Genomic DNA, 13,431 nt, shown 5'->3' with positions numbered 1-13,431 from the left:
TGTGGGGGACCGGAAGGAACACGTGAGTTACCGCCCGTTCCTGAGGTCAGGGAGAGCTGAGGGATGAAGTGCGTTATGGGAAGGAGTGCTCTGACCTGACCTGGCCAAGCTACTCCATTACAGCACAGGCTGGGCTTTGGAACGGGAACTGGTGATGACACCCAGCAGGACCTTTGGGTGGTGCTGATAAAAGCCACCCTCCAGGAAGCCTCCTAAAATGACTGTACTGACCATCTTGCTCCACACAGAGTGACGCAGTCAGCCTGCTGCAATATCCACAACCCATTACTTGATATTGTAAGAGTTAATAATTTTTTTTTAATTTTTTACATTCTTCTCTTGATATTATGTGCAAAATAAAAAAAATTAAAAAAAACACAATCTGCCTCCAGCAAAAACTGCAGAGAATGCACAGGGAGCAACTGCAGTCTCCATGCTATTGCCAAGACTGCTTGGGCGTCTTGCTAATGTCTGTCAAAGGGGGGGGGGGGGGGGGGGGGGGAGAGGGACTGTCGTTGTGAGTTAATATGAAGAATGAAGGGACAAGATGGAGTCAGACAGGTGACTGCTGGTGAGTCAGACAGGTACTATGGATTCACAGTTATGCGCTACAAAAGCATGCTGTAGAAGCAAAAAAGCCTGAGCACTGTATGAGTGAGGGTGGGAGGCCTCACTGTTGATATTTTGTAAAAATAGTATAATTTTTTAAGGGAGTTCTGAACAGAAAAATGTGAAAATAATATTCCAGATTGGCAAATATGTAGGATATTTTTAAAATTGTGGCCACATTACCTACATAAATGTTAATGTTCAATCAGCCACTATATGATAACACCATGTTGGCTTTACTACCTTAAAAAGTGATGTCTGACTAAAGGTCAAGCGTGAACACTTCTATCTTGGTGTTACCTCACTCATACAGTGTAGCAGGTATAGAGCTCGGACACAGGTGTACAGACAAACACACACACACACACACACACACACATGCACAAAGCTTGCTGGACACACAAACTTACCCCTCGCCTCAGGCTCCGGAGGCAGTGCATTTTGGGTTTGGAGGCCATGAAGTCGTTGAGGCGGTGGGAGAGGGGCTCCTTGTGTTGCTTGGGAGACTGGGGGTCGTTGGGAACAGTAGAGGGTGAGGGCGGGGATGAGGCTGGGGGGGCAGGTGGGGGCTGGTGGGGGGACGTTAACAGGGACATAAGCTACCAGTAAGAGAGGGAGCCGTGACGAGAGAGGAGGAGGAGGAGGAGGAAAAACATGAAAGAAGAAGAAGAAGAAGTAGAAGAAGAAGAAAAAGAAGAAGAAGAAGAAGAAGGGGGCGAAAATCCAACGAAAAAAAGACAGGAAGAAAAGGAGGAGGGAACACAAAACGAAATAAATAAGCCTCCTACAAATATTAAAAAATAAACACACAACAGAAAACCCAAACAGAACATAAAGGATAACTGAAGGAATGTCAAACCTAGCGTATCAGTTGTTATGTTGTAGAACAAAATTTTAAAAAACACATAAAACATAAAAATAGTTAAAACAAAAAAAGAAGAAAACAACCAGAGTGAGTAGGAAGCGTAAAATGTGTTAAAGCAAGCGACTGCAACAAAGCAAACAGCAAAGAGTTTCAGTCAAAGCGCATGCAGGTTTTTTTTTCCACTTTAGAATTCCTTTTTCTTTTCTTTTTTTCTTCTTTTATTTCCCGACCTCATCACATGCCAGCCAGGACCGAGAAATTCACCACATCCCCAAGGACGGACGTGAGCTGTGGAATTTGAGGTCGTCATCGGAGGAATCTAATTGCTTATCGCTGTCCTAAAACATCCGCGACTGCATAATTCATCAACCATTCGTTTTAGGAGTGAGAGAATGAAGCGGTGATGAGTCTTAAGATGCCACACAGTGCGCATGCATGGGCAAGTGATTCAGAGACCCTTATTCTTTCAAAACAAGAGAGTGAAAAACCAACTAGTGACGCGGGATTCCATAAAAAAAACCCTGAGAGGTCTTGAGCTGATTCTGTACGTCAATACTGATGCTTTAACACTAAAATAGCAGTGTATCGTTCTATTTGTGTATGTGTTTCTTTTATACTTGCATGCATGTGTGTGCATGTTCAGTGTAAAATACCTCTCTGTATGGCTGTCTGTGCTCCCAAACACTTATAGATATAGAAATGTAATCCTAAGTACATCAAGCACAGATATCAGAAGCATACTGTTTGAAATAAGTTTGTCTCATTTTTGTTGAAAGCGTTTAAACACCACTCATCAAACATTGCACATACTTTCTTCCAGCGTTTCTCTCTCTCTCTCTCTCTCTCTCTCTCTCACACACACAATCAAAAACCCAATCATGCTCTGATCGAATTTGTTACCACAACAGTGCCACCAGCCCATAAGACAGTCAAGAGTTAAAAATTTTTGCTGTGCAGGAAACTTAAGGAGGCTACTCAAAGGCTGATCACCAGTCAATGGAAAAATGGTGCAGGGAAACTGTTATTTCAAGATCCAACAACAGCGAGTTAATATCTGCCAGTTGAGTCCATCCACAGAGTGAAGGCAGAAATGCATTAGTTTGTGTTACAGAGGGGAGGCTCCATATAGGTGTGGGTGATTGCCGGGGAGGAGGAAAAAACGGGTGGCAAATGATAACAACAAAAAAAAATTGCAATACTAACAGTGAACTAGCAACAAATTTTCTTGAGCTCAACAGAAGTCAACAAAAGTCTACACAAAATGAAGCTAAATCAAATACAAAAACCACAATTAACAGTGTGACAAATACTACAAATGTAACATTGAACACATATTTTACTGACACCCTAGACCCACAAAAATATGCTGAAAAAGTGCACGGTGACCTCCAGGTGAGGAAACACCTGCAACACAAGTGACCTAAAACCAGCGAGGCTTTGCTGCACATTCGAGTGAAACGAGACTCTGCCTTAAGTGTGCATTCATGTGTTACCTTGTTCTTGTTCTTAATGAAAGGCCACAGTTTGGTCTTGGTCTTGCCAGCAGGCTTCTCCTTGCCCTCTCTGATGTTGGTGAGGCTGGTGTCGGACGCCGTCCTCTTCATGGCCTGGCCGTAGTCCTCAAAATCCACGTCTCCCGGGGGCTCGAACCCGGACTTAAAAGACTCCACCACCTGTTTCGAGTCCTAAGGGGGGTGAACAGCGGTAGCAGCAATCAAGAACAGTTTTATCCTTGGTACATTCTTATTTATTTCATTTATTTAAGTTTTAGCAGAAGAATCATAACATGCTAGGCAATGAGGACTGCAACTAATTCAATTAATCTATGTGCGGTTCATAAAATGTTGGTAAAATGTGGGGAATAAAGGTTCATCGCAAGTTCTGAAAGCCCATTGTTACTCTTCAAAGTATCTTGTTCTGTCTGACTAATGGTCAAAAACCCAAAGATAATCAGTTTGTTAGCACAGAGGAGTATTAAAACCAGAAAATATTCACATTTGGGAAGCTGTAACCAGTGGATTTTTGCTAAAATCATTGCTGATTCATTTTCTGTTGATTGACTGATCTATTAATCAAAATCAGTGACTTAAAGTGGAACCTCTGCATGTTTCCTGTTTGTTGAGATTATCTTGCTAATCAGCAGGTCTGCTGATAAGATGCAACACAATAGCGGTCCTGGTGACTCTCTTGTTTATTGTCGTCTTTCTGATAACAGTTCGTGAGTGTGTCATGAAAGGAGAGGGACAGAAGCTGTCGTTTGGGAGCCACAGTAGAGGAAAGGAAAAGACCTAAATCTGTCAGGCAGGAGTTATGACAAAAACAATGAGGTCAAGTCATAACCAGGCTCATCAGACACAGGAAGGAGCACATTAATCAAGTGCAGTTTGTGCCTATGTGAGCCGATAAGGGGACAAGGGTCCCGTTGGAGATTAGGAACGGGGGTCATAAGATCTGCTGTTGTGTGCTGTATACATGAGACAAGAAAAAGGGACAGAGGGAAAAATAAACATGTGACACGCTGTTTACTGCAGCAGCCAGTCACAGGCTGGAGTCATCTCCTTGGAGCTAGGCCACACACACAGTTAAGACACACACACACACACACACACACACACACACACACACACTATGCAATCCCCACAGACAGTCTTGTTTTTTGTCATGCAGCAGCCAGCCAGCATGTGACATCTCAATATACGTATCACATTGCTCGTTTTCTCTTTTACGAACCCAAATAATAAACAATAATAAAAAAAACAAAGACAACAAATGCAGATTAGCTTTAATGCCTGTACATGCAACGGCTTCACAATACAGGAAGTTCAGAGGTTCACTTCCTCTTGTTTCCAGAAGAGGTGCAGGTATTAAATTTAATGGACTGCAGTGATGCTTGCTCTGCAACCACGCCTGACAGTGAACACTCAGCAACACTCTCAAGAAAGTGTGTGTGTGTGTGTGTGTGTGTATCAGGAGTGGACTGTTCTTTGGAAGAGGGCCGACGCAGCCTATAAGTAATGCATGGCTCTTGAATCATCTCCTCCTCAGTTTAAACCGTTTTCCTCTCATTTTCAGCATCAGCTAAAGATGAAAAATCAGACTGGAAATCATGCATTTACCATTTACAGCCTTAAGGGGAATTATAATATATATTTCTAAGTGACACAAAGCCTCTCCTGTTCATGGGGGAAATAAAGTCTTACTGTAAAAGGGAAATCAGCACATAAATTGAGTCATTTAGTTTAGCTCCTCTCTTTGTAACAACCTTGTCCTCCCACAACACTTTGCTGTTCACAGGTGAGCCCATTTTTATTTTTAACAAGTCGACTCAAAAAGACCTACACACTGGCACACTTGTTACCCAAGTGAGATCCCAGTGTGTAGCGTGTGGGTTGTGGGTTGTGACTGACACCCCTAGCTGAGTGAGTAACATGCCTATTAATGCGTGTACATGTAAATCTATATACTCACAGTCTTGGGCTCGATTGACTCAGCGGCTTTCGTCATGCCGTCTAAACATTTCCCCACGATGGGAAGAACTTGGCGGTCCACATCTGCGAACGTCTTCATGCACACTCCTATCCTGTCAATTCTTTTCTCCTCCATGTCTTGAAGTTTCTACATCAAAAACAGTGTGAAGTGTATTCATGATTAGATTTAAGGCTTAATTGTGTTATGGCATGAGGGTTGCACTGAAAATGAGTAGGGGTCATCAAATCCTGCCTGTGAAGAGTTGTCTTTTCGTTATTGAACATTAAAGATCTGAGAAAACATCTGTCAAATCTCTTACGCACTTTCCATCTTTCATAACTTTGACCTTATTTGAAGAAAAAAGAAAACAAAAACACACAAAAAAGCAAAAACCAAAAGAGTATGAATAATTTTTGCAGTATAAACCTTCACAATCTGTAACACACAACAATAATACTTCTACAAAATAGCTTGTACAGAATAACTGCACTCTTAATAATGATGGCTTAATGCCCTCAGTGTTTCCCACATGTTGAGAATTTATTTTTAGTAGTCTACCCAGAGGGGGATTGGGGGTTGGTGGGTTGCAAACTGCATTGATTTCACAAGCGAACTAATGATTGCACATGAACGCACCGTTCTGGCCAGCTTTTCAGCCAGCTTGCAATTTCAGCTACATTTGCGCACATAGTGTTGAAAGAAGAAATAATAAACACAAAATGCAAAAATAAATCTTTTAAGGTGGAAACAATCCTGTTTGGGTGGGAACCTTAAATAAATTCTGCTCTCTGGGAAACACCAATCTGTTACCCTAAAATAATAGATTTCTCATACGTAAAAATCTACAGTGTTATTTAATTTACCTGGAATATGTTAGGGATAATTGTATAGTAATGTTCGTTCTGTTCCTGGTTGAACTTCTGCAGGTAGGCGGAGTAATCGCTCTTACTGTCAGAAGCCATCTGGTGCCTCATCTGAGCTTGCTGTCGTGCCTGGAGGAAAACAAAAAAAACACAAACATGAACATCACAGATACGCTTCTCCTCACTAAATCTCAGTGTCCCTTGATTAACACATACATATGGGTTACACACACACACACATACACACATACAGCCAGAGCATAAAACCCACAAAAGTGGGACACATTTGTGCATTAACGTGTACTCATGCATGCTCGTGTACACACATAAACATAGAGCTCGTGTATGCACGGTCACAGGTGCAAATCCGAGTCGGGCAGCAGCAGCAGCAGCAGCAGTCACTGGCATTAAGACTATATGTGGGCCAGGACAAACAAGCAAAAAAAGGGAGACGGCCGCTGCAGAATGGAGGGATTTGGATTTGATTGCCCTCCCGTTCTGGCCTATCTCTACAGTCGATAATGTTGATTATTCTAAGCTAGTTCTTTCTCAAAGAGGGAAGGCAGGCAGTCAGAAACGCAGCAGGAGCAGCCTATTACAGATCCATGGCAAGCAGATGGAGATGAGATTATCTCAACTAGACAGCATGTGGGGTGTGTGTGTATGTGTGTGTGTGTGTGTGTGTGTGTGTTTATGTGCCAGTGTGTGTGTGTGTAGCTGTAGCTAAGCACTCGTATCTGTTTCCTCTTTCCATCAGATCTGAGGCCTGTCCACACACAAACACTGGTTTCATTGGGTCTATAACAACAAGTCGTCTTATGATGATGATTGCAGTCAGCATTTTGGTCCACTCAAATGTAAATGAGCATAAAAAAACTGCAGCCATATAACTGTGTGGGGCAGTAGAGGGAACATAACCCTGCATGGGTCTCAGTCCTGAGGGAAGAAATTTAAGGGCTTCATCCAGTTTTCACCCACACACCAATCTGCGGCACTCTCTCGCTCTTGCCGACATATGGGTAAGTAATAGATGACATAATAGAAAGAAAAGGAGGACATCAGAGAGGAGACACTCGAGCAGACACAAAGGTACATTATTCCCAGCACAGGGAGGGATGACAAATAATACCTTGGTGGAAAATGATAGTCACAGCCTACAGAGAAGGAATGTGAGCTCCAGAGAAAAGCTAAAAAGCACATGTGAAAGTCCAGCTGTTTCGTTCTACGTGCAGCCTGTGCGCATGCATTCACTGGCATCTGCTATACTGGTGTAGGTGCATGCAAAGTGTGCTAAGAAAGGATGAGGGTACGCAACATCGCCATGGTAACCAGGTGGATAACACAAAAACCTTGTAGCAAGCTGCCGTGCCTGTAGCCACATCACATCCTGTTGTCATTCTCTGGAAATAACCTTTACATTTAGCTGTCCCTCACACTATGTATCTGTATATTTATCTATGACACACAAACACAAATTAAAACTGCTGCCTTACACAACATATTGAGTGTTTCTTCACCTTTATTGTTCTTACATCACACATATAAACTTCAAGTGTTCAGCAGACGACAGCGAGGCAAGCGACTGTACAGGGAGCAGACAGTTATGACAGGACGGGGCGTGTTAACAGTGACCTGGTTGAGACTCTACAGGAGTGTGTGTCTGTCTGTGTGTGTGTCTGTGTGTGTGTGTGTGTGTGTGTGTGTGTGTGTGTGTGTGTGTGTGTGTGTGTGTGTGTGTGTGTGTGTGTGTGTGTGTGTGTGTGTGTGTGTGTGTGTGTGTGTGTGTGTGTGTGTTGAGACACAAGTCGAGACAGTGTGTGTTCCCACAGATATAACAGATTCTCTGTCCGCTGAACCTACCTTGTGGGAACTTCGCTTCAAGGCATAGCATTAAATAAATATACAAAAAAACACACACACACATACACACAAAAAGGATTGTTAGCCGTTTCCAGCTAAACAAGAAGTTGCCATAGATGCACTTCCTGGACCACCATGCGTGTCGTCACTCATATGGGGAAGTATCACAGTAAACAAACGCACAGTCACCATTAAACACTTGTACTGACAACCGCTGTCTTATACTATTAGTAGAGGCAGAGCAGAAGTGGAAATGAGGGCATTTGGTTGTTTTTCTAAAACTTTATGACTGAGGATGTCCAGAGAAGTCAGTAAGTGTCTGGAAGGGCAGGGGGGTTCCTCAGAAAACCAAAAAGGCTTTGTGGACATCTGGGCTGTGAATCTAAACCCCAAATTGAGGGATTTGTTTGCCAGGAGGAGGAGAGGGAACAGTTAGAGGTTTGCAGAAGCTGCACAGAAAAACCACAAAACCTCAGCTCAACAAACAGCAGCTCTTCATATTACAGAGAAGAGCCGCTCCTGAAACTTCACTTGTCAACGTACGTCTCTGTCAACGGTCAAGTTTCAACTGACAGTTTCTCTTTTCTTTTATCTGACGAGTAACTTTGTTGAGAAAGTTAAATGGCTTAACTTATCGAATCTTAAAGTGACCTTTACAGTAGTACTGAAGCTGCAGAATACTAATGAACCCAGACACAAGTACACACATAACTATGCCTACAAACATGTATCGACTGTCTTCTGCTCTTTCCTTCTTCTCCCAGCATGCCTCTGTTCTCTCTCAGTGTTTCCCCTATAATTTTACAGGCCTGGCCAATGAAATCCCCTATCAAAAGAAGTCTTATTTTGACAGGGGTTCCATGGGGAGCCCAAGCTTATTTTTACGCAATAAATGCAGCGTATTAAATCATCTTCTCCTTGTGATCTGAATGTGCCATTCTGTGCACCTGGTCTCTTTGGGGTTTTTTCGGTGAGTACCACCACGCCTGAAAAAATTCTAGGGGAAACACTGAGTGATGATTCATATCCAAACACAAACAAGGCTGAGGTTGTCACATGTCATCCCTTCTGGTCATAAATACTCTGTAAAGGCCCTCTGAGTAATGAAAGGAATATTCCCTCTGCAGAGAATAAAACACACACGGAGATGTAAAATCTGTTTTTTGAGTGACCTAAACATCAACTGAGCACTCTAAATGTCAATTAACTTTGATTTCATTTCAACCCGATGTAGTAAATGTCAAGATAGAAGTGTACAAGTACGTGTATACGCTATTTGTTACCGACCTTAAGAATGAAGAGCAAGTGAAAGTATAAAAATCATAGAGAGACACACAAAACTGGCAACATAGTAATGAAACACACACACTTGCTCCCTCTCTTTTTTTTTTACACATCCGCACATTCACTCATATTTTCTACAATCTAACCATAGTTGATGTATCACAGATACAATAAGTGAAAACATACACCGGTAAGTACCTGTTAAAAAAACAAAGAGTGGAATTTTTTTAATATTTGAATTCACGCTTTTCTATTCTATTTTCATCATTTCTGAACAAATGGAAATGTGAGTAGGTGAAAAACAGAGCTACGGTCCGTCCAAACACCCACACATAAGGAATAACAAATGAGAAAAAGCTAATATTTTTGAGGTTATCTATAAATACATCGGAGAGAAGGGCGAGATACAGAAAAGCATACATATTAATTCTGAATATAAGCGCTCATGGCGATGCTTTCCACAGCATCTTATTTTATATATGGTGTGCTTGAGCAACATATAACAACACAGTATGAGAAATATGGGGGAGACCAAATCTGACTATTTAAAACAATTACATTGCTCATGAATCATTTTTAATGTGATGCTTGAATGCATGAATGTTTCCAGATGAAGTTTATCTAGTACATTTTAAATTAAAGGACTGTGAAGGATTGGCTTTGTTTTTCCATTAACTATAATTCTCATATAGCTGATATTGCTGCTTAATATTTGCTAATGCATAATAAACGCGTTTAGATGTATTTCATATCTTCATTGCACTGTTAGCATCCATTTAACTACAGCTTTAAAATCACTTTGATAATATGTAGATAATCCCTCAAGAAAATTGTGTATTCTGTAATAAATGTGTGGTTTTATCTGAGAGTAAAGTATCAAAATGCAATCAAACCTAAAAGAAAAATTAAAGGAGGAAAAAAGATGGACAATGTAAAAAAAGATCATGTAAATTTGGTAGTTTCTTGCATTAATGATGTAGCTGGTCTGCACCTTAAACAGACATCAACATTTTAATGTCAAAGGGTCCTTAAAGCACCACAAGGGATTGAACCGAAATCAATGATTGAATAGTATGAACTGATACTAAAAGTTCATAGGAAACGGTCATTAAATATGTAAATAATACACAGGTTGATGTTAACATAAGCCATGGTCGTTGAGAATTAAGTGGCCTGGGCATTTCTGAGGCGTCTTACATATTAAGGAACTGTTTACTTTATCATTTTACACAAACAGTGAAACTAACTAAAACAAAAAGACACAGCTGTGTTTCATTTCCATAAACTGAATCCTGTGTATTGCATAAGGCCTTTTATGCTCCAATCAATGAATTAATTGTAATAACAGACAACGCAGCTCTTGTTTGAGGACTAGTTTCTTGAGCTGCTGTGCCGGGTCTTTCCAGTCGAGTTCAGTGTTAGCTCTTTGGCTGTGCGTCCAGAGTGCAGAAAGGCTCTTTATTCCAGCCTGTATTTGCATAATAATCGGGTCTGAACTGTGTCAACTCTGAGCCTGAGCTCTGGTCCAACAGCTGATGATGCAGCAGGAGCACGCGCTGCTGACCCATGATGCCTTGCGGGCGTGGGAGCTGTGTGGGTTAAAGGCTGAGATTTTCAGGGTTCTTTTAATTGGTTATGACAACAGGAAATTACATCAGCTAACAAGCCCAGAGGGGCTCTGGTCCACGAGTCCTGAGAATCTGATGCGGATCGCGGCATGAGCTGATTTATTTCAAACAGAAAGTCACAGAAACACGAAATTACATATTTAGATTTGACATCATGAAAAAAAGCGAAGCCAACACACACACACACACACATTGCTATGCACACACAGTCCTCTCTGTTGCTAAGGCCCGTACAGCACAACAGTAGCGTGTTTGGTGGCTGCACTACAGTGATAATGAGGACTTGGTGCTGCTATCAGCTTTGATTAGCAGCAGATCACTGTGCTGCTGAGACAATGCCAGCTTTTACTCACAGTCCCTGGCATGAAACACACGGTCAGTCAATCTTCGCTGTCTTTCAGGGCTCAGTGGAATGAGAAGTCAACGCTGGGGGCATGGTATAGGGGGAGGAGGAGGGAATGTAAAAGAAAATGGCGAGGGGAAACTGGCGGGTGCTGGGTGGGCGGGTGAGTGAAGAAAAGCCAGGCAATCCACACAAAGGATACAGGACAAGCTTGTGCGATTGGTGGTTGCAGCACGGGAGTGAAATGACATACCTTTTCCACGTCAGCCTTAGTCACGTTAATGTCGGCATCCATCCTCTCAAAGTATTGCTGTGCTCTGTCTGCCTCTTTGCAGTCCCTCTCAAACCTTCTTTTACACTGTAAAAAAAAACAGAAAAACAAATTTAGTCATTGCATCAGTCATTTCCTGCCATTAAATACAGCAGAAAAACAAAAACAATATGTTCTTATAATCTGTGTAATGTGACCTTTTTAAATGCACAGTAATGGACGTCATAACATCTATGTATGCGTCATATACATTTCAGGCGCAGCACTGTGTGCGACAGAGGTCAGTTTATGTCACTGACACGGCCGTGGGGTCTGTCAAAATCTGCAGGGTCCAGATTAAACAAATGTTCATAGTGGTCATTTGTGTACAGAAAAACAAGCATTCATCCAACCCTCCTTCGACCCCTCCAAGCTGAACAATCAGTGTTTGTCGGGCCAGCGTGCACTCTGAACTGTGCCTATCTGCCTCGCACACAATGGGATCATTGAATGCGGCAGAGAAGTTGAGGAGGACAAGGCAGTTATGCATCGCTCTCTCACTCTTTCTCTACCCCCGTCAAAGGGGCCAGGCGGAGATAAGAAGTGGTGCTCTGTGCTATCTCTCCTTTTTTTTGCTCCTTTACTAAAGCAAAATAAACACTCCTGGATATGCTCTTATCTGGCTTTTTGACAAAACTACACTATACAGTGATGTGAACCAGCCTAAAATTTGATCTACGACTAATGGCTAAAACACACCCAACAAGTGATCCTCCAGTATTTCAATTTCTGAGGACCTGATCTCAAGATATTTTTTATTTATACCTCAGGCAGTATTGTGTGATAATTATCTCATTGAGGCTTTATCTTCACACATTCTTAACATTGTCAGCCTGCAAATTAGAGTACGGATGACATACTCTACATAATACAATAACACTGTTGTTAAAGTTACAGCTTTTACAACCTTATTTATATTGCACAAGTCCTTCTTAATTCAATAGGCTTCCTTATATATTCATCCTATACTTATAAAGTTTGCTCTGTCTCCATTTTGAGCAAAAGAAATGGCACATTGTTGGAGGTTCTTGGTGAAGACAGAACAGGAGGTCCCTCAGGGCTGTTATTTCTTAGTACAGACAGACAGTTTGCCGCCTCTTGCATGTTGCTTCTTCAGTTTAACATGTAGCCCTCCTTAAGCAGCTGTTGGAACGTGTACTTTAATACCATGCTGTGCTGATATTGATCACCAACAATCATTATTCAGGTCATCATTACTCAGTGAGTTTTTTTCCGAAGGTTTTTATCCAATTATTCTGCAATGTTGGACCTTCTTGTCTTAGATGTATAATTTAAGGTAAACATACATAGCATATATCTAAAATGTAAGTACTAAAGGCTTTTGAATGGTGTTCGCTCTCTTCTTTTGGACTTATCTCTTAGCTTCTTTTGCCAGATAGCAATGTAGAAACATTGCTTTCACTGGTTAAAATGACTCACATCACTGACAGCAGATCAAAATAGGTTGGTCTAATTACTCATTTCTGTGGGGGCTAAATAAAACTTTAGGAAGTTGTCTGGCTGTCACAGGCCAGTATTTGTACTCAGTCAAACATTGTTACTGAGTGAAAAGAACCATCACTCTCTAACACCACTTAAGAACCACAAATCAGCTCTGTGTTTTTGCAGCTCTAAAGCATCAAGACAGAAGCCTTTTTTTCTCTAGAGGCACAATCTAGCTGATTGCATCACATTAAATGCAGGAGAGTCACTCAGTTAAACTTTTATGAACACCATCACTTACTTAGTTATGTACAGGGATCTCCAGTATTTTGAGCAAGTAGCTCATGAAAAATACTTTATGCTGCTCATCTCCTTTCCAAGTCGTATCTACAGGTTGTGAATATGAATTTGGTTGGCACTGCAGTCTTTCTAGCTTTTTTAGCCAAAAATAGAGGATTACAGGTGTAAATTGAATTGTGGTGGTTTATAACTTTAGTTACTTGCAAAAGATAAATGTTACACCTTATTAGATGTTCAATAAGCAGATTTTATATTGGATTCTGATTCAATAAAATGCAATTGAACCCAATCTGTTGTCATGGTTTTAAATTACTTTTAAACACTTTGTGACTATAAAATTATTGTAATGTTAAAAAAAAAAGATTTAGGTTAGGTTTAGATGTATCTATTGATTTAGATTGAACAGAAAACAATTGAGTATTTGATATTATCTGAAGTAACAGCCTGTCAGATTAATT

At 41.2% G+C, this 13,431-nt stretch overlaps 2 protein-coding genes across 9 annotated transcripts in view; one reads left to right on the top strand and one right to left on the bottom strand.

Annotated features, from left to right (window-relative positions):
* The window catches only part of gfm2 (GTP dependent ribosome recycling factor mitochondrial 2), a 271,535-nt gene that overhangs the window by 110,228 nt on the left and 147,876 nt on the right, over positions 1 to 13,431 (top strand). The window lies entirely within an intron of this gene.
* LOC133994890 (formin-binding protein 1) overlaps positions 1 to 13,431 on the bottom strand; it is a 63,584-nt gene that overhangs the window by 13,383 nt on the left and 36,770 nt on the right. For 4 of the 8 annotated variants that reach the window (XM_062434111.1, XM_062434110.1, XM_062434108.1 and 1 more), the window contains exons 6-10: positions 11,174 to 11,278; positions 5,806 to 5,934; positions 4,943 to 5,089; positions 2,968 to 3,159; positions 1,020 to 1,208 (exon numbers count right to left, since the gene is read on the bottom strand). In XM_062434111.1, coding sequence (XP_062290095.1) covers positions 1,020 to 1,208; positions 2,968 to 3,159; positions 4,943 to 5,089; positions 5,806 to 5,934; positions 11,174 to 11,278 — 762 coding nt within the window. The remainder of the gene's footprint in view (positions 1 to 1,019; positions 1,209 to 2,967; positions 3,160 to 4,942; positions 5,090 to 5,805; positions 5,935 to 11,173; positions 11,279 to 13,431) is intronic. The other 4 variants (XM_062434112.1, XM_062434113.1, XM_062434114.1 and 1 more) reach the window with 1 other exon arrangement.

Source organism: Scomber scombrus, chromosome 15 (genome assembly GCF_963691925.1).
Source record: "Scomber scombrus chromosome 15, fScoSco1.1, whole genome shotgun sequence".
Taxonomy (NCBI): Eukaryota; Metazoa; Chordata; class Actinopteri; order Scombriformes; family Scombridae; genus Scomber; species Scomber scombrus.
The sequence above is the reverse complement of the archived record's forward strand: the minus strand, read 5'-3'. Positions and strand labels throughout refer to the sequence as shown.